Here is a 21,111-nt window from a genome sequence, read left to right as displayed (position 1 = left end):
GAGGAGGCACGGAGAGCCCGAGGTCCAAACGGAGGGCGGTGTTCGCGTAATAGGCAGACCAAACAGCTGCTCTTTCACTAGCGAGGCGCAGGAGAACGATGGAGAAGGAGCAAGGCAGACGAGGAGCAACGGAGAGCCCGAGGTCCTCACTCAGGCCCATTTACGCGTAACCCAAGGCCCATCCGGCAAAGCGCTCACCTGCGAGGAGCAGGAGAACGGAGCAGAAGGAGGTCGCAGGACTAGGAGGCAAAGAGAGTCCGAGGTCCTCACTTAGGCCGGTTTACGCGAACACTGCCGAGAAGGAGACGACGATGATGATGATGATGATGATGATGATGATGATGATCTAAAGTTGAGAGTTGTTTTTCTCCGGCGGTTCGGGGTCCTTCCAGACCCCAGTGTTTGTCATCGTAACTTACGAATGTGCATTGGGGTTGCGAAATACCCATCGCCATTACTAAGGGGTCACAGTGTACCCACGGAGTAGAGAGCACTACCGGTCCTTACTTAGGCCGGTTTACGCGTAACCCGGGGCCCATCCGGCAAGGTGCTCGCCTTCGAGGAGCAGGAGAACGGAGCAGAAGGAGGAAGGAGGACCAGCAGGCAGGGAGAGTCCGAGGTCCTCACTTAGACCGGTTTACGCGTAACCCGGGGCCCGTCCAGCTAAGCCCTACCCTGCGAGGAGAGGGAGAACCGAGGAGCAGGAGGTAGGAGGACTGGGATGCAGGAGGCGTCCGAGGTCCTCGCTTAGGCTGGTTTACGCGAACACTGCCCTCTGCAAAGCTAAGCGTACTCTAACGAGGAGCGTGACAAGGATGTAGAGGGAGCAAGGAGGACGAGGATGCACGGAGAGCCCGAGGTCCAACTGGAGGGCGGTGTTCGCGTAATAGGCAGGCCAAACAGCTGCTCTTTCACTAGCGAGGCGCAGGAGAATGATGGAGAAGGAGCAAGGAAGACGAGGAGCAACGGAGAGCCCGAGGTCCTCACTTAGGCCCAATTACGCGTAACCCGAGGCCCATCCGGCAAAGCGCTCACCTGCGAGGAGCAGGAGAACGGAGCAGAAGGAGGTCGCAGGATGGAGAGGCAGGGAGAGTCCGAGGTCCTCACTTAGGCCGGTTTACGCGAACACTGCCGAGAAGGAGACATTGATGATGATGATGATGATGATGATGATGATCTGAAGTTGAGAGTTGTTTGCTCCGGCGGTTCGGGGTCCCTCCGGACCCCAGTGTTTGCCATCCTAACTTTCGAATGGCGGTTCGGGGTCCCTCCAGACCCCAGTGTTTGCCATCGTAACTTACGAATGTGTATTGGGGTTGCGAAATACCCCATCGTGGGTACGCTTTGACCCCATAGTAATCGTGGAGTAGAGAACATCCCTGCTCCTGTCGAAGGCCGTTTTACGCGTAACCCGAGGCCCATCCGGCTAAACGCTCCCCTGTGAGGAGCAGGAGAACGGAGCAGAAGGAGGAAGGAGGACTTGGAGGCAGGGAGAGTCCGAGGTCCTCACTTAGGGCCATTTACGCGAACACTGCCGAGAAGGAGACGACGACGATGATGATGATGATGATGATGATGATCTAAAGTTGAGAGTTGTTTCCTCCGGCGGTTCGGGGTCCCTCCGGACCCCAGTGTTTGCCATCGTAACTCACGAATGGCGGTTCGGGGTCTCTCCAGACCCCAGTGTTTGCCATCGTAACTCACGAATGTGTATTGGGGTGGCGAAATACCCCATCGTGGGTACACTTTGACCCCATAGTAATCGTGGAGTTGAAAACATCCCTGCTCCTCTCGAAGGCCGGTTTACGTGTAACCCGAGGCCCATCCGGCTAAACGCTCCCCTGTGAGGAGCAGGAGAACGGAGCAGAAGGAGGAAGGAGGACTTGGAGGCAGGGAGAGTCCGAGGTCCTCACTTAGGCCCGTTTACGCGAACACTGCCGAGAAGGAGACGACGACGATGATGATGATGATGATGATGATGATGATGATGTGAAGTTGAGAGTTGTTTCCTCCGGCGGTTCGGGGTCTCTCCGGACCCCAGTGTTTGCCATCGTAACTCACGAATGTGTATTGGGGTGGCGAAATACCCCATCGTGGGTACGCTTTGACCCCATAGTAATCGTGGAGTAGAGAACATCCCTGCTCCTGTCGAAGGCCGTTTTACGCGTAACCCGAGGCCCATCCGGCTAAACGCTCCCCTGTGAGGAGCAGGAGAACGGAGCAGAAGGAGGAAGGAGGACTTGGAGGCAGGGAGAGTCCGAGGTCCTCACTTAGGCCGGTTTACGCATAACCCGGGGCCCATCCGACAAGGTGCTTGCCTTCGAGGAGCAGCAGAACGGAGCAGAAGGAAGTAGGAGGACTAGCAGGCAGGGAGAGTCCGAGGTCCCCACTTAGGCTGGTTTACGCGAACACTGCCGAGAAGGAGACGATGATGATGATGATGATGATGAAGATGATGATATGAAGTTGAGAGTTGTTGCCGTGGCGCTTGGGGGTCCTTCCAGACCCCAGTGTTTCCCATCGTAACTTACGAACGTGCATTGGGGTTGCGAAATACCCCATCGCCATTACTAAGTGGTCACAGAGTACCCACGGAGTAGAGAGCTACCCCAGTCCTCACTTAGGCCGGTTTATGCGTAAACCGGGGCCCATCCGGCAAGGTGCTCGCCTTCGAGGAGCAGGAGAATGGAGCAGAAGGAGGAAGGAGGACCAGCAGGCATGGAAGGTCCAAGGTCCTCACTTAGGCCGGTTTACGCGTAACCCGGGGCCCGTAAGGCTAAGCCCTACCCTGCGAGGAGCAGGAGAACCGAGGAGCAGGAGGTAGGAGGACTGGGATGCAGGAGGCGTCCGAGGTCCTCACTTAGGCCGGTTTACGCGTAACCCGGGGCCCGTAAGGCTAAGCCCTACCCTGCGAGGAGCAGGAGAACCAAGAGGAAGGAGGTAGGAGGACTAGCAGGCAGGGAGAGTCCGAGGTCCTCACTGAGGCCGGTTTACGTGAACACTCTCGAGAAGGAGACGATGATGATGATGATGAAGATGATGATGTGAAGTTGAGAGTTGTTGCCTTGGCGCTTGGGGGTCCCTCCAGACCCCAAGGTTTGCCATCGTAACTTACCCGATCGATGGAGGGTTACAGCCGATTAGGTGCCTTTGTCCGACGCTGTGACGAGACCCGCTATAGCAGGGGGTCCACCTGACCCCCATCCGCCCCCACCCCGAGCCGGGGCCCTGTTTCGCGACGAGACCTGGGTCTGCGCTGCCGGGGTCTGTGTGACCCCCCCCCCCCCCCCCCCCTCCCTTTTTTTTTTTTTTTTGGTCCAGGGCGCACAAGGGTTAAGGGATCGAGCGCCTGAAACACGGACAGTTTGTTGATATTGTAAAAAAAAATTCAGCCACAGGGGGGCGTTTTAAAAACGCACTCCCCTGTTGCGCATGTCCCTAATGGTATGCCCCCCCGTGCATCATCATTTCCCTCCGTGGATTCCACGCCCATTTAAATTTTTCTCCTAGTTTCGTGCAGGCCAATATTTTGTACAGTTCAATATCGACACCGCGCTCGGTCTTCCGACCGCCGTATGATTCTCCTGACCGACCTATGATTATATCGGGTGCGCTTGATTGCAATAAAAATAAACTGTTGTGGCATACTTGTAACTACCTTGCTTGAATAAAAGTGTTCACATTTCATGTTCGTGTGCGGTGTTGTGCATCACATTGGACACTTGGAAACACTCACCTTTTAGATGAATTTCAGCTATATAATCTGTGGCTGCATGTGTAAGGAAACACATTGACGCTCATTTGTCATGTATACACAAGGTGTTTATTTGAAATAAGTTGCACTTCACAATTAGCACACCTACGATAAGCCGCATCACATTTGAGTAATTCATCCACTCTTATTACTTGAAATTTGGTGCACATTCAATATGTACATGTAGTCGTTAGTTACAGTTGTACAGAGCTATCCAGAATGGGCCTTCTTCTGAAGTAGCTCCACACGATGTCACATAGACCAGGATCACTGGGGTGATGAGACCTGTTGGATGCATACTGGCTGGTCGATGTGATCAACAGAGGCTTCGCTTTGACTGAGTATGCTAAATACAACATATTAGCGACGTGGATTCTTTGCACCGTGGCCTAGTCGTGTAACCCGACGTCTTATAGCACGACGCCTCAAGGTGACCCGTTGTCGCCACTTTAAGCTCATTCGGACATTCTCGACCTATATTGGGAATAATGGTAACCCGTAGCTTGTTGGTTAGCGAACTAGCCTGCATGTATTGGTGATGTACCTTGACTTGTGAACTTTACCTAAATAAAGAAATGTAATACTTTGCCAGCACTGTGTCGTTCAATATCATACAGACAAAAGTGTAACATTTCACTTCTATCTTCACGTGTCTTCACAAACACTAATACAATGGGTGCGGGAGAATCAAGAGTCCGTGTCACAGCTGTGTTCTTACTCGTAGGGCTCACGATCGTTAATGCTACCCTTAGCTTTAGGGGTCCAGTAACGTATCTGATGGATTCCGGATCCTACAGGTGCTCCGTCTTCATGGCGGTTGCGTTTGACTGGATCTTGGTTCACTTCGGACTGTTGTTCCACGTTTTTCCCGTAGTTATAATAAGCTGCCAGCAAAGTGTAACCCTCCCCGAATCCGACAGGGTCCTTTCCAGATGAGCTGGTGTTTCTAACAGGCAGAGGCCGGGGTGTCGCTTCGGCGAAGAGTGTGGGACTGTCATTATTCGGCTTCAAGTTTCTGTGAACGACAGGTGGATTGTCTGACGCCGACCTCGGGAACACTGTCTTTATTGCACGTCCTGGGATTTAGATCCCTGTCAACAGGTGGTGCTCTGAAATCCGTAGGTTGTACAGCCCCGCTTCTGTGAACAACAGGCGGATTGTCCGACGCCAGCCTCGGGAACACTGTGTCTGTATTACGCATTCTAGGTTTTAGATTCCTGTGAACGACAGGTGGCCCTCTGAGGTCTGTACGCCGGTCTATTACCTCGCAATGCGGATCTGATCTCAGTTTTAAGCCTTCGAGCTTATCACAGAACTTGATCTGATCGGCGCTTTGAGTCTGGTGACATTGCAGTTCTCTGATCATGTCGTAGTCTTCTTTGCCATCTGAAAGCTTGCTCACATCCTTCATACAATAACGTACGAGCGATTGCATGTCTGGGAACGTAAGCTGGTGAGGCGACTGCGCGGTAGACAATAGGATGTATCGTGTGTACGTGTCGTCTGCACCGATTGCGTATTTCAATGTGGTTCCCTTGCCTCTGATCAACAACAAGAAGTCGAATGCAAATCCTTGTGAACCAACTGTACTTGACACGTAAGGAAGTTATCGCTTCGTTGCGATCTTGATCGACTAACCACCAGGCAGAGCATCTCCACTCGATCTCTTAGTTCAACCGAGGTTTTTTCAACCGCAAGTATGCCCTGCTGCGCAGATCTCCAGCTTCTTAAGAAAAGCAAGTGCCTCACGCCAAAAAACTAGCTCATGTACACGAGTGTCACTTTGGGAAATGTAAAGTGTTGTTCACTTGGATGTCTTTTGTGTACAGCGGTACGGTTTGCTTTTACATTATGATCAAAGTATTGTTTTCTTTTGTGTACAGCTGTATGCTTTGCTTTTTTTTAAAAAAAAATACGCTCTTCTCAACTGCACACAATTGTATCTGTATGTTGTTAGACGCTGCAATAAACAGATGCCTTTGCAGACACAGAGACTGTGTGGTTAATGATTGTGCCCATCACATACCCTTTGCGTTTAGTTTATGCTCTTCTTAACTGTGTACAATTTTATCTGTATGTTCTTAAACACTGCAATAAACCGATGCCTTTGCAGACACAGAGACTGTGTGGTTAATGATTGTGCCCATCACATTTGAATATGTATGTTGTTACACAGTACAATAAATGAATGTTATACAGAATGTAACTGACATTCACCATTTTAGAATAGTTTTTATTATACACAAATATAACACTTGTAGTAGAAATACTTGTGGTTCTTTATTATACAAAAATATGTTGGATGCAGTAGCCAAACTCATAATGGCAATACTTGTAATGGCAATACATCTACTATACTTGTAGTAGGTTTTTTATGTATCATACACACAGATAAGCTGTTAGTTTGTCAATCCATTCACAGAAACTTCTCACGGTATGTTTGGTGTTACATTCTGAACAAGCTTTGTTCACACACGCGCAGGTCGCGTGACCGCATAGCATCATGTACACTCTGCGCTGGTTACAGTCAACGCAGGTAACATCTGAAACGCAGCTGGTGTGCACCGGTCGATAAAATGCGCATTCTACCTTACACATAAAACACATTCGTTTCCCAGTTACCCTCACGTTCTCCTTGATGCATGCCTCAAAGGAAACATGTCCGCAGCTTAACATGTACATCTGTCTAAGTTCACAACAACACACACAAGTCAGCACATGTCCCATGTGACCCCACAGTGGCTAGCGCGGAGGAAGTTGAAGTTGAAGGCTCTGGCTGAGGCTCCGGTTGAGGTTTATTGAAAGACGCAGTTATTGCTGTGGCTAAAGACTCTTCTTCAGAGTCTGCAACAGGCTCGGGCATCGCTTCAATTTCTTCTTCCGCTTGGTTTTGCTCTTGCCTACAGCTTGCCCTCTCTGTTAAGGTCAAACTATCAGTATACTTTGCTCGAAGAGACCTCCACTGAGTTGGTGCATCGAGCTCAAAATTTAAAATGTGTACACCAAATGTACTTTCTCGGTCGGGACTCTCGGTCGGGAAAACTCTCTCAGTCGGGAAAACTCCCTCAGTCGGGAAAGTTTTGGTGTAAGGAAAGGTTTGCCGTTTTGATGGATTCTGTGTAATGTACGTGAAATGGCATGGATTTTGTGTGATGCAAAAGAAATAAATGTCATGGGAAAGCAATACTTTGGATTTCGTTTTTTATTATTCTCAACACAATCAGCTACATTTTACATCTTTTACAATGTTAAAAACGATACACATACACAAGTTGACCATGATTTCCTACAAATGCTTGTGTGGCGTTTGTAGGCCTGTGTGGCGTTTCATCATTGTGCAAGATGAACCACGGCGCAACATTTCATATACCCATAATAAAATGAAACAATGAAAATGACAGCTGGTCTGAAAATACCAGCCTGAGTTTGTGAAACACACTGCCTGTTTGAAAACTTTCTCATTTGGACTCTCGGTCGGGACTCTCAGTCGGGAAAACTTTCTCGGTTGGGACTCTCGGTCGGGAAAACTTTCTCGGTCGGGACTCTCGGTCGGGACAACTCTCTCGGTCGGGACTCTCGGTCAGGAAAACTTTCTCGGTCGGGACCCTGGGTTGGGAAAACTCTCTCGGCCGGGACTCTCGGTCGGGAAAACTCTCTCGGTCGGGAAAACTCTCTCGGTCGGGAAAACTCTCTCGGTCGGGACTCTCAGTCGGGAAAACTTTCTCGGTCGGGACTCTCGGTCGGGAAAGTTTTGGTGTAAAGAAAGGTTTGCCGTTTTGATGGATTCTGTGTAATGTACGTGAAATGGCATGGATTTTGTGTGATGCAAAAGAAATAAATGTCATGGCAAAGTTATACTTTGGATTTTGTTTTTTTATTATTCTCAACACATTCATCTACATTTTATATCTTTTACAATGTTAAAAACGATACACATACAAAAGGTGACCATGATTTCCTACAAATGCCTGTGTGGCGTTCAGGACTCATATCTGGCTTAGCAATCATCAATGTGTAAGATGAACCACGGAACAACATTTCACATACCCATGATAAAATGAAACAATGAAAATGACAGCTGGTCTGAAAATACCAGCCTGAGTCTATGAAACACACTGCCTGTTTGAAAACTTTCTCATTTGGGACTCTCGGTCGGGAAAACTCTCTCGGTCGGGACTCTCGGTCGGGAAAATTTTCTCGGTTGGGAAAACTCTCTCGGTCGGGACTCTCGGTCGGGACTCTCGGTCGGGAAAACTTTCCCGGTCGGGACTCTCGGTCGGGAAAGTTTTGGTGTAAAGAAAGGTTTGCCGTTTTGATGGATTCTGTGTAATGTACGTGAAATTGCATGGATTTTGTGTGATGCAAAAGAAATAAATGTTATGGCAAAGTTATACTTTGGATATTTTTTTTTATTATTCTCAACACATTCATCTACATTTTACAGTTTTTACAATGTTAAAAACGATACAGATACAACAGTTGACCATGATTTCCTACAAATGCCTGTGTGGCGTTCAGGACTCATATCTGGCTTAGCAATCATCATTGCGTAAGATGAACCACGGCAAAACATTTCACATACCCATGATAAAATGAAACAATGAAAATGACAGCTGGTCTAAAAAAAAATACCTGAGTTTGTGAAACACACTGCCTGTTTGAAAACTTTCTCATTTGGGACTCTCGGTCGGGAAAACTCTTTCGGTTGGGAAAACTCTCTCGGTTGGGACTCTCGGTCGGTACTCTCAGTCGGGAAAACTCTCTCGGTCGGGAAAACTTTCTCGGTCGGGACTCTCGGTCGGGAAAACTCTTTCGGTTGGGACTCTCGGTCGGGAAAACTCTCTCGGTCGGGACTCTCGGTCGGGAAAGTTTTGGTGTAAAGAAAGGTTTGCCGTTTTGATGGATTCTGTGTAATGTACGTGAAATGGCATGGATTTTGTGTGATGCAAAAGAAATAAATGTTATGTCAAAGTTTTGCTCTGGATTTGTTTTTTTATTATTCTCAACACATTCATCTACGTTTTACGTCTTTTACAATGTTAAAAAAGATACACATACAAAAGTTGACCATGATTTCCTACAGATGCCTGTGTGGCGTTCAGGACTCATATCTGGCTTAGCAATAATCATTGCGTAAGTTGAACCACGGCAAAACATTTCCCATACCCATGATAAAATGAAACAATGAAAATGACAGCTGGTCTGAAAATACCAGCCTGAGTTTGTGAAACACACTGCCTGTTTGAACACTCTCTCGGTCGGGACTCTCGGTCGGGTAAACTTTCTCGGTTGGGAAAACTCTCCCGGTCGGGTCTCTCCGTCAGGACTCTTGGTCGGGAAAACTTTCTCGGTCGGGACTCTCAGTCGGGAAAACTCTCTCGGTTGGGAAAACTTTCTCGGTCGGGACTCTCGGTCGGGAAAACTCTCTCAGTCGGGACTCTTGGTCGGGAAAACTTTCTCGGTCGGGACTCTCGGTCGGGAAAACTCTCTCGGTCGGGAAAACTCTCTCGGTCGGGAAAACTTTCTCGGTCGGGACTCTCGGTCGGGAAAACTTTCCCGGTCGGGACTCTCCGTCGGGAAAACTCTCTCGGTCGGGAAAACTTTCCCATTTTCATGGATTCTGTGTAATGTACGTGAAATGGCATGGATTTTGTGTGATGCAAAAGAAATAAATGTCAAGTCAAAGTTATACTTTGGATTTCGTTTTTTTTATTATTCTCAACACATTCATCTACATTTTACATCTTTTACAATATTTAAAACGATACTTATACAACAGTTGACCATGATTTCCTACAAATGCCTGTGTGGCGTTCAGGACTCATATCTGGCTTAGCAATCATCATTGTGTAAGATGAACCACGGCACTTCACATACCCATGATAAAATGAAACAATGAAAATGACAGCTGATCTGAAAATACCAGCCTGAGTTTGTGAAACACACTGCCTGTTTGAAAACTTCCTCATTTGGACTCTCGGTCGGGAAAACTTTCTCGGTCGGGACTCTCGGTCGGGAAAACTTTCTCGGTCGGCACTCTCGGTCGGGAAAACTCTCTCGGTCGGGACTCTCGGTCGGGAAAACTTTCTCGGTCGGGACTCTCGGTCGGGAAAACTCTCTCGGTCGGGACTCTCGGTCGGGACAACTTTCTCGGTCGGGACTCTCGGTCGGGAAAACTCTCTCGGTCGGGACTCTCGGTCGGGAAAACTTTCTCGGTCGGGAAAACTTTCTCGGTCGGGAAAACTTTCTCGGTCGGGACTCTCGGTCGGGACTCTCGGTCGGGAAAACTTTCTCGGTCGGGACTCTCAGTCGGGAAAACTTTGTTGGTCGGGAAAACTTTCCCATTTTCATGGATTCTGTGTAATGTACGTGAAATGGCATGGATTTTGTGTGATGCAAAAGAAATAAATGTCAAGTCAAAGTTATACTTTGGATTTCGTTTTTTTTATTATTCTCAACACATTCATCTACATTTTACATCTTTTACAATGTTAAAAACGATACAGATACAACAGTTGACCATGATTTCCTACAAATGCCTGTGTGGCGTTCAGGACTCATATCTGGCTTAGCAATCATCATTGTGTAAGATGAACCACGGCACAACATTTCACATACCCATGATGAAATGAAACAATGAAAATGACAGCTGATCTGAAAATACCAGCCTGAGTTTGTGAAACACACTGCCTGTTTGAAAACTTCCTCATTTGGACTCTCGGTCGGGACTCTCGGTCGGGAAAACTTTCTCGGTCGGGAAAACTCTCTCGGTCGGGACTCTCGGTCGGGAAAACTTTCTCGGTCGGGACTCTCGGTCGGGACAACTTTCTCGGTCGGGACTCTCGGTCGGGAAAACTCTCTCGGTCGGGACTGTCGGTCGGGAAAACTTTCTCGGTCGGGACTCTCGGTCGGGAAAACTCTCTCGGTCGGGACTGTCGGTCGGGAAAACTTTCTCGGTCGGGACTCTCGGTCGGGAAAACTTTCCCGGTCGGGACTCTCGGTCGGGAAAACTTTCCCATTTTCATGGATTCTGTGTAATGTACGTGAAATGGCATGGATTTTGTGTGATGCAAAAGAAATAAATGTCAAGTCAAAGTTATACTTTGGATTTCGTTTTTTTTATTATTCTCAACACATTCATCTACATTTTACATCTTTTACAATATTTAAAACGATACTTATACAACAGTTGACCATGATTTCCTACAAATGCCTGTGTGGCGTTCAGGACTCATATCTGGCTTAGCAATCATCATTGTGTAAGATGAACCACGGCACTTCACATACCCATGATAAAATGAAACAATGAAAATGACAGCTGATCTGAAAATACCAGCCTGAGTTTGTGAAACACACTGCCTGTTTGAAAACTTCCTCATTTTGACTCTCGGTCGGGAAAACTTTCTCGGTCGGGACTCTCGGTCGGGGAAACTTTCTCGGTCGGGAAAACTCTCTCAGTCGGGAAAAGTCTCTCGGTCGGGACTCTCGGTCGGGAAAAGTCTCTCGGTCGGGACTCTCGGTCGGGAAAACTTTCTCGGTCGGGACTCTCGGTCGGGACTCTCGGTCGGGACTCTCGGTCGGGAAAACTTTCTCGGTCGAGACTCTCGGTCGGGAAAACTTTCTCGGTCGGGACTCTCAGTCGGGAAAACTCTCTCGGTCGGGACTCTCGGTCGGGAAAACTTTCTCGGTCGGGACTCTCGGTCGGGAAAACTCTCTCGGTCGGGACTTTCGGTCGGGAAAACTTTCTCCGTCGGGACTCTCGGTCGGGATAAGTCCCTCGGTCGGGAAAGTTTTGGTGTAAAGAAAGGTTTGCTGTTTTGATGGATTCTGTGTAATATTCGTGAAATGGCATGGATTTTGTGTGATGCAAAAGAAATAAATGTCATGGCAAAGCAGTACTTTGGATTTCGTTTTTTATTATTCTCAACACAATCAGCTATATTTTACATCTTTTACAATGTCAAAAACGATACACATACACAAGTTGACCATGATTTCCTACAAATGCCTGTGTGGCGTTTGTAGGTCTGTGTGGTGTTTCAATATTGTGTAAGAGGAACCACGGCACAACATTTCACATACCCATGATAAAATGAAACAATGAAAATGACAGCTGGTCTGAAAATACCAGCGTGAGTTTGTGAAACACACTGCCTGTTTGAAAACTTTCTCATTTGGGACTCTCAGCCGGAACAACTTACTCGGTCGGGAAAACTCTCTCAGTCGGGACTCTCGGTCGGGAAAACTTTTTCAGTCGGGAAAACTCCCTCGGTCGGGAAAGTTTTGGTGTAAACAAAGGGTTGCCGTTTTGATGGATTCTGTGTAATGTACGTTAAATGGCATGGATTTTGTGTGATGCAAAAGAAATAAATATCATGGCAAAGCAGTACTTTGGATTTCATTTTTTATTATTTTCAACACAATCAGCTACATTTTACATCTTTTACAATGTTAAAAACGATACACATACACAAGTTGACCATGATTTCCTACAAATGCTTGTGTGGCGTTTGCAGGCCTGTGTGGCGTTTCATCATTGTGCAAGATGAACCACGGCACAACACTTTACATACCCATGATAAAATGAAACAATGAAAATGACAGTTTGTGAAAAACTCTGCCTGTTTGAAAACTTTCTCATTTGGGACTCTCGGTCGGGAAAACTTTTTCGGTCGGGACAACTCTCTCGGTCGGGACTCTCGGTCGGGAAAACGTTCTCAGTCGGGACTCTCGGTCGGGACTCTCGGTCGGGAAAACTCCCTCGGTCGGGAAAGTTTTGGTGTAAAGAAAGGTTTGCCGTTTTGATGGATTCTGTGTCCTGTACGTGAAATGGCATCGATTTTGTGTGATGCAAAAGAAATAAATCTCATGGCATCAATCTAAGGCTGAGGGTTCAAAGTTTCATTAATGAGAAATTGTTTCAGTGGGGATAGCATGTCAAAGCCGACCGAGAGTCCCGATCACGAAAGGTTTCCCGACCGAGAGCCGGTCGGGAAAACGCTGCCGGTCGGGAAACTTTGTTAATGTTATATTAGATGATATTGTTGAACAGGAGCTAAGTACCTAGTTCTGAAGCCACGCGTTGGGAAAACGCCGCCCATCAGGAAAGTGCTGCCGGTCGGGGATGTCGGTCGGGAAAGTGCAGTCCATTGGGAAAACTCTGTAAGCGTGTATGTATGCGGCTGTTCTGCTCATCTCATCTCATAAGACACAAAGTTAATTTAAGAGTTTCAGTTGGGCAACTGGACATGGACCAAAGAAACCGCAGCGTACCTTCTGTACTTTGGAATGTGCAACAAAGGAGAGAATATGAACTCAAACAAGCTCAGCGACACACAGCGAAACACAACTACAGACCCGTCGCTGTTCCGAGAGAAACAGCAAGACAGGACACCAGCGACGATGTCGTTCTCCAGGCAGATCGCTTCCCACGTAAGAGGCCTAGGAACGTGATTGTGGTAAACAACCAAAAAGAGAAATATCTTCGTTTGGACAGAAGAGGTTTTGAGCAGGAGCGACACCACAACCGCCAGGAAAACTGGCCGGCCGCAGGACCATATCCAATTAAAAGGAATAACAACCGTGTGTACTGCAAACCGGATCGTGTAGCAACTAGACCAGTCGACCAAATAAAACGCGATAGGCGGCAGTACCGCGAAAACGACAACCAGCAAAATATAAGGGATGTCCACAGTGATAAAAGAAAACCACTCTCATCCCGAAGGCTGCAACAGACCACCAGAGAGGTCAGATGGAAGAAACCCATCTCCATCAAGCACCCCGTGCCTACCTCGAGAGTCAGTCTAGATCAAGAGAGCATCAGAATTAAACCTCAACAACAGAAACAACGTCCCAAGAATGATGCGAGACAAACAAGCCTTACACACACGCGTGCTCCGCCGGTGAAGACTTGTAGTTCAAAGAGACCGTGGAGAAACGAGAAACAGTTCAACAGCCCACAAACCACCGACTCCGACGATGAGTCTGATTGTGACAAGGAACAAGAAGAAATGCAACCTGTGCAAAACGTGCGTTTGAGTTCCTCTGATTCCAGTTCATCGAGTTCGAGTTCGTCTAGTTCCTCAGATTCCGATTCCTCTGAATCAGAAACCAAAGATGCACAGAGACCACCATATTATCCTGAAAGAAATAGTAGTCCGTGGAATGGAATAAAACGTACCAGCCCTGCTTCCTCTGTTAATGTCACTCAGACCTCAGCGGAACGTACACAAAATCCCAAAAACAAGTACGATGCACTGACAAACACTGCTGAAAGAAACAGTAGTCCGTGGAATGGACTAAAACGTAACAGCCCTGCTTCCTCTGTTAATCTCACTCGGCCCTCAGCTGAATGTGAACAAACAGCAAAAAACAAGTGCCATTCGCCGACAAACAACACTCCAATAATGAACGCACAAAAAAAAGCTTGCGTGTCATCACGTAACCCATCAGCTCAACAATGTCGGATAGAGCACAAGAGCACCAACAACAGCCAACACAGCCAAAAAAAGAAACAGAAGACCAAAGTCACTTCCTGGCCAAGTTCCCTGGCAGAAGGGGCCAACCAACAAAACCTCAAAAACACTACCAATGGACCCCCCTCACCAGGAAAGCCTGTAAACAGCCCCCCACAAAGTACTCCTAACAAGAAGAAAAGTAAGGGCGCCTCCTCACCAAGTACAGGTGTAAGCGTCCCATCGCGTAACCCTCAACGGGTGAGGCTGAAATGCTGGAATACAAAAACCAACCAAACACCCTGTAAAAGAACAACGAAAACCAAACGTGTGGTAACTACAACGCCTCCGCAAAAAACACAGTGTGTGCTCAGCAAGTCATCACCCACTGCACCAAAAGGCCAAATGGAGAACCTCGACTTGAAAATGGACGAGATTCCTCCTGAGATAGACCCCGCTGAAACAGCGCACGAAACCACCACCATTGGAGATACTCAGGTCCATGATAACACTGAGATACAGATGTTGCGCGATCCAAAGGAGGACGCTGATTGCATATCCGAGCGTCACGGCGAACCCGCACTTGGAAACTGCGAGACCGGCAGTCTAGCCCCGCTTCAAGGTGATATGCCAACTGAAGGCGGTCACAACTCGGGTCACGACATCGACTTGATCAGCGCTGCAAAAACCCAAGCGCTAATCCAGGTGTTAAATAACAATAACCCATCATACCTGTCAGAAGGTACCTCACGACAAGTTACAACGCAGCAGCAACAAAGCGCAGGTCCAGAGTCTGCAGATCTCTCAGCTGAGGAGACAATCAGAGCCAATGAAAGTTTGTAAGTCAATCATTTTGCATAACATAACCCAACTGATCTGTATCAAAGGTAAACTAATGCTGTTTTTAAAAAAAAATTGTACAGGTTCCATAACAATAACCCATCATACCCGTCAGAAGGTACCTCACGACAAGTTACAATGCAGCAGCAGCAACAAAGCGCTGGCCCAGAGTCTGCAGATCCCTCAGCTGAGGAGACAAAAAGAGCCACTGAAAGTTTGTAAGTCAATCATTTTGCATAACATAACCCAACTGATCTGTATCACAGGGAAACTAATGCTGTTTTTTTTTTTAAAAACAAATTGTACAGGTTCCACGTAATGGATGAGTTTCAAGAGAGCGCTGCGTACATAAATGACATGCAAGAACATTTCACCCCACTAAATGGTCCACAATTTGCCGACGTGCTCGTGTCGGTAGTGGAAGGGACCTGTAACGCTTATAGTAGCAATGACCAACAAGCCTCGTACCTCTTACCACCGCATAACGCAGAACCTAGCGCGGATACTCACACTCTGATCATCAGCCATGAAAACTCAGATGGGCTGTCAGTCGAACCCAAACTAACAACCCCCTTTGAAGAACACGTTGGTAAAACAATAACAGAAGAAGCCAGCTCAAGCATCCACACCGGGGACGAGTCGACCGCTAAAGCATACCGACAATCACCTTCCGACACATCCTTCCTCCCAAGGCTGTCCCGGAGGAGTCCAGATGAAAACTTCCAAGACTGGAACCGAGAGTATCGTGAATTCCTGCAATCCATACTTGAAATGGTGCAAAAGGCCATCAGATGCACATTCTGCGAATGCACATTCAACAATACTGTACTCTGCAGTAATTACGCCATCAAGTTAAACCGACCAGTTCAGTGCGCCTGTGGTTGTGTGATATGCTCACTGTGTTACACCAAAGACCGAGGTTGTGTTAAGCACAAGATAGTATCAAAACGCGCTACTGTCAACGTTACAGCTAGTCAGCTGGCTAACATAGCTGAAGCCGATGCTCAGTGGGATCTACAGCTAGATAACACAGCTCCATTTAGGACCGAGATCAACAGAAGCGTACAAGATATTATACACCTGCACCGCAGCGCTCCCACCGTAGACGAATTGAAACAAGGTTAGTTGTGAAAGTGTTGTCTTGTGTGTCTATGCTATCCACTGCGAGCGATGTTCATATTTTCGTATGTTTTCTTTTTTTTTCTGTTTAAGCTTTCGAGAGTTTGATCAACGCACAAGATGTGACGGCCTTCAGGAACTGGCTCAACTCCCCCATGCCGCTGCAGTCGGCGTACAGATACGTGTGTATACCGCACGTTCCAGGCTTCTGGGATCACATCGTGGTGGGATGCAACGTGCCCAACACAGAAGCTATCCTAGCCTCTGATGTACACACACCAAGATTGTTTGATGTTAACATGGGTGCCGTAGACTTTCATTGGTGTTGTTTTGTATTCGTTGACCGCGTTATCCTGGCCATGTGGTGCTCCACGAGAAATAATGACACTGGTGTCATCCTACTGCCAATCACAGACAGAGCCGACAATCGAGTACGGACTTTGACATCGTCTAAGGAGTTTAACTCTATGGTGTACTATCTACATAGATGGGTTTGTGTGAATTACGGCAAAGGAACGTTAGACCTTGTCAAGGTCGTATTCGATTGCATGCCTTCCGAGAGTCCCACTTTTGCTCATTTCATCTCTATGCTCGCAGCTAAAACTGGCATGGATGCAACTGTGCCTCAGATTAAACAGCAAAGAACAGAGACAGATTTAAGCTATGCCATTGACCTCAGGTACCCAGAGCAGCTATTTAGTCAACCCCCTGACTATCTGGATGGAGATCCTAAGATCGACATCACACACGAGTTTGGGTGTAATTGTGTTATGGCACTTCATATGCCTCAGGTCTATACTTGCAATGATGACTTACTCAGACCTCTGTGATAACTGGGAATTGTTGAAAGTGTTTGTTTGTAATTTTGATATGGTGCTCGTAATCGTGTTACGGTGCTTCATATGCCTAAGGTCTGTACTCACTATGATGACTTACTACTGGGACCATTGTGATAACTGGGAATTGTTGAAGTGTTTGTTTCTGTTACATTTCTCGTCAATGATGACTTACTACTGGGACCACTGTGATAACTGGGAATTGTTGAAGTGTTTGTTTATGTTACATTTCTCGTCACGTGTGTACTTTTATCTAACACTGGTGTACCTTGGGAAACTTTTTTGTACATTTACATTTCAATAATGTGAAATCACCATATATGAACTTTGTTAGTGTTCACAGAATGTATTATCTAAATCATGAAGCTTTTACTTGTTTCTGTCTTACACGTATTTTGATCAACACTGTAGTCGAACTCTTGATGATGGGAGGGATCCGAGGTCGTTATGATACCCACCAGAAGTATCCAGTTCATAAGGAAAGACCGTCATGTATAACATTTTATATTTCTTACAGCAGGTCTTACTGGATGTCTTACATCTCTTGCACTTGATCTCTTTTGTTTTGTATTTTGCACTGCCTTTTACATTTACATATATGCCTTGCATGTCATTAAAGGTGTTACAAGAACTCTTATATTGTATGGTTGTTTGTACTTGACGACAAAAGCCTTGATCGTGTGAAACATGCGAAGTACACGAATGTGTTCCTCTGAGACAGAGGACCATGACAAAAGCTACTACGCTTTATAATTCTGGATGGTACACTGAACAGCGTCACATTCACTGACACGGGCACACATCTTAAATCTGTGCAATACACAAAATCTACATACATAGGTAAAATTGCGCTCTTGCGTCGGGCAACATACTGTCGGTTGGGAGATTATCTCTCGGTCCGGATATTATTTTTTTTTTGTTTTGGTCTCTTATGGGGTATGCATATAAAATGTCAGCACAGCACACAACTGAACAGTTATATCATTCAACTTCACAAGAGTTAGTTGGTGTACGCCTGGATCATCTACTGTAGTTCTGGGATGGAACTTTCATGGAAATTTCGCATCTCACACTACCTGAGCAAAAATTGAAATGATTTCGAGTGGTTATTGAAAACACTGAGTGAAGACCAAGGATGTCTCAATGAAAAACAGCAGGATTTCGTCAAGCGTGCGTTTAAGAAACACAAACATGAGACTGAGCACATGCTACATCCCGAGTGTCTGATCTCCAAATTGTCCAGGTTCATGGGCACAAAGGATGCAGAAACGATGATCATGGGCATGTTTGAATCATTAAAAACCGATGCTGTGACATCACACAAGGATTACAACGTCACATGTCCTCTTGAACTGAAAATCCAAGGAGAACTTGACTACATCGATGAGAAACAAGCGTTGTGTCATGTGTTCTCCATGCTGAGCGCGAATGAGCTATTTCGAGTGAAGAAGCTGTTGTCATGGAGGATTGTGCAACGAGAGGCCAGCATTCCCTATGGTACTATGGAATTGATGAGCAGCTACCAACTGGCTGAAAAGGTCACAAATCACTTTTATGGCATGCACAAATGTATCATGTTCGCGATCCTAATCCTTTTGGATCGCAAGGATCTGATGCCGGGGTTGGATATCCCGGAGGAGACACATCTGGTCATCTGGGAAAAATGACTGTTGTGACAAACATTTGCTGACATTGTTACGTTTGTACCAAGAACCTGTGGTGACATGAATGAAGACTGCCTGAGAAAGGACCAAGGACTCTATCCTTCGCATGAATCAGATTTCGTTTCATCAAAGAAAAGCGGTAGCAAGAGAAACCATTCTAAATACCGCAAGGCCATAACTAAGCACCACAGAGAAGCTCAACCCGTAAAGTTGTCTTCTTATGATTCCGATTCAGGCTCCGATTCACCGAAGACTCGACGTAAAAGACACAGACCGAGCGCCGACATTTCTACATCCATCTCACCTCAACCAGGCTGCAGCTACGACGCTGAAGCAGAAGTTTCCGAGGCACCCCCGCGCATGACTGCGTGTTCGGAGTCTGACACAGACCCCGATACAGACTCTTACGATTTTCATGTGAATATGTGAGTTGGTCCACTATGTCAGCTGTGTCTAGGAAAAGAAAAACGTGCCCTGGTCCACAGAGCAATGTCATGATAAAATATTCAGAGTCTCTTGTGAGAGGAATGGATGTTAGTCAAATATCAGAACCTTGTTCAAATAGAGTACCCACCGCAATGCATTCGGATTACGGGGAACCCGAGGCGAAGCGTGTACGCTCGACCGATGATAATGTGATTGTCAAATACCTCGAAGAAAAGTAAAGAGCTTGCATGTCATATTAACATTTGCTGGGTTTTTTTGTGTGTAGCTACGCCACAATGATGTGAGATAATAAAACAAGACAAAAGACCTGGTTTGTTTGATTGTTATCATTTATTCACATGCAACAGGTTACACTACACTCATGTGGTTCATAACATACATGGTTTATTCACAAGTAGGTAGTAGTCGTAGTAGTAGTGATATGCACATCAGCGTGTATCGTCTCATTGTTGTCAACCTACAATATCACAACTGGTGGTTACACTACACTCACATTGCTTATAACATACATGGTTTATTCACAAGTAGGTAGTAGTCATGCAGAGAGAGGGTGTGTGTGTGTGTGTGGAATACATAATGAATGCGGGCAGCTCCTTTCAGTCTATTGTGGGAGCGTTGAAACTCGATTTCCACGCTCTCTTTTCTGCAGAATCACTTTACTAATTGTAAAATTGACTTTTCACCTCCGACACGAAAACAGAAAAACTGAGACTGACTGTAACCTGCAGACTGTGGGGGAGAGAGAGGGGAGAGGGGAAAGTGCAAAGGTTTTTGGAGAAATTTACAAAACCCAAAACTAATAATAAAAAACAGATCAAATTCAGTTCCTCTCATTTCCAGTCCATCCGTAGAAGCACGACGATGATGATGGTGATGAGGAGAAGGAGGTGTGAGTAAGGCAAATAGCGGCTCTCAGTCTTATTCCAGCGGGACCTCCGGGCTCATGGATCAGTAGATGCCCGGCACGAAGCTGCGGAAGCCGTACAGCGCGTCCTGCCGCAGGCAGCTGTAGTCCTCGGGGACGGCGGGGCTGCCCGGGCTGGATGCGCAGTAGGCCGGGGAGGAGGAGGATGAGGAGCCGCTGGAGCTCCAGGAGCAGGCATCGCTGCCCGGGCTAGGGGCCTCGGCTAGGCACGGGCTGAGCAGCACGGGCGGCTCGCCGACCTTACCCGCCTGCAGGTCCGCGATGCGGATGGTCTCGGACAGCGCCCAGATGTAGTTGTGCGCGAACCGCAGAGTCTCGATTTTCGTCAGCTTCGTCTCGTCCGGGAATGAGGGCAGCACGCCGCGCAGCGCGTCCAGCGCGTCGTTCATTTTGTGCATGCGGTTACGCTCGCGGTCGTTGGCTTTCAGGCGCCGGTTCTTCTTCACCACTTGCACCGTCACGTCGCTGTGCGCGCGACCGCGACGCCGCTGCTTCTTCTGCTGCTGCTCGGACTGCGGGGACGCGCAGCGTGGGCCGCGGGACTCCTCGTCTTCGCTGTGCGGGAAGAAGTTGCAGCTGTTGCTGTCGATGTCGGAGTAGAGCGAGTCCATGACTGCGGGGAGAGGAGAGGAGGCGTGAGGGATCCACGCAAGAGGAATTCACCTGAAGTCTGTGGCAGTTCGGAGCGGCGCGCGTGTCTCTGCGTGTTTTCTGCTCTGGATCAGCTCGTGCGATCCGGTGAGCCTGGCACACGACCGGCCTCAGCCCGCTTATATAGCGTGCTTGGGACAATGACCGGCCCCCTGCCCCCGCGCCCCCTGTGACCCCCCCCGGCCTGGCATTAGCGCGCAAGATGAGGGGATGAATGCTGCGGCAGGTCTGCCCCGTGCCGCGGGAGAAGCTCATTAACATAATGACGCCCGCGGTGTTTGTCCGCCCCGCGCAGAGAAGCGTGCCGGTAATCACGGCCAGCCAATCAGAGCGCGCGGCCGGCCACGCGAACTACACGCAATGCCCCCCCGCGAGACAGAAAGAACCAAACCCACTACGAGAGTTTAAACCAAAAACATGA

The 21,111-nt window shown here is 47.6% G+C and overlaps 1 protein-coding gene across 1 annotated transcript; it reads right to left on the bottom strand.

Annotated features, from left to right (window-relative positions):
• Positions 1-20,007: 20,007 nt before the first annotated feature.
• Positions 20,008-20,656, bottom strand: LOC134625242 (neurogenin-1-like). The gene has a single exon (XM_063470444.1). The coding sequence runs from the start codon at positions 20,648-20,650 to the stop codon at positions 20,063-20,065; it is 588 nt and encodes a 195-aa protein (XP_063326514.1). The 5' UTR covers positions 20,651-20,656; the 3' UTR covers positions 20,008-20,062.
• Positions 20,657-21,111: the final 455 nt, after the last annotated feature.

This window comes from Pelmatolapia mariae, linkage group LG4 (assembly GCF_036321145.2).
Source record: "Pelmatolapia mariae isolate MD_Pm_ZW linkage group LG4, Pm_UMD_F_2, whole genome shotgun sequence".
NCBI classification, from domain to species: Eukaryota; Metazoa; Chordata; class Actinopteri; order Cichliformes; family Cichlidae; genus Pelmatolapia; species Pelmatolapia mariae.
The sequence above is the reverse complement of the archived record's forward strand: the minus strand, read 5'-3'. Positions and strand labels throughout refer to the sequence as shown.

Bases quoted from the DNA above. Each gene is read 5' to 3' on its own strand.
- LOC134625242 (XM_063470444.1), bottom strand. From the start codon at position 20,650: ATGGACTCGCTCTACTCCGACATCGACAGCAACAGCTGCAACTTCTTC.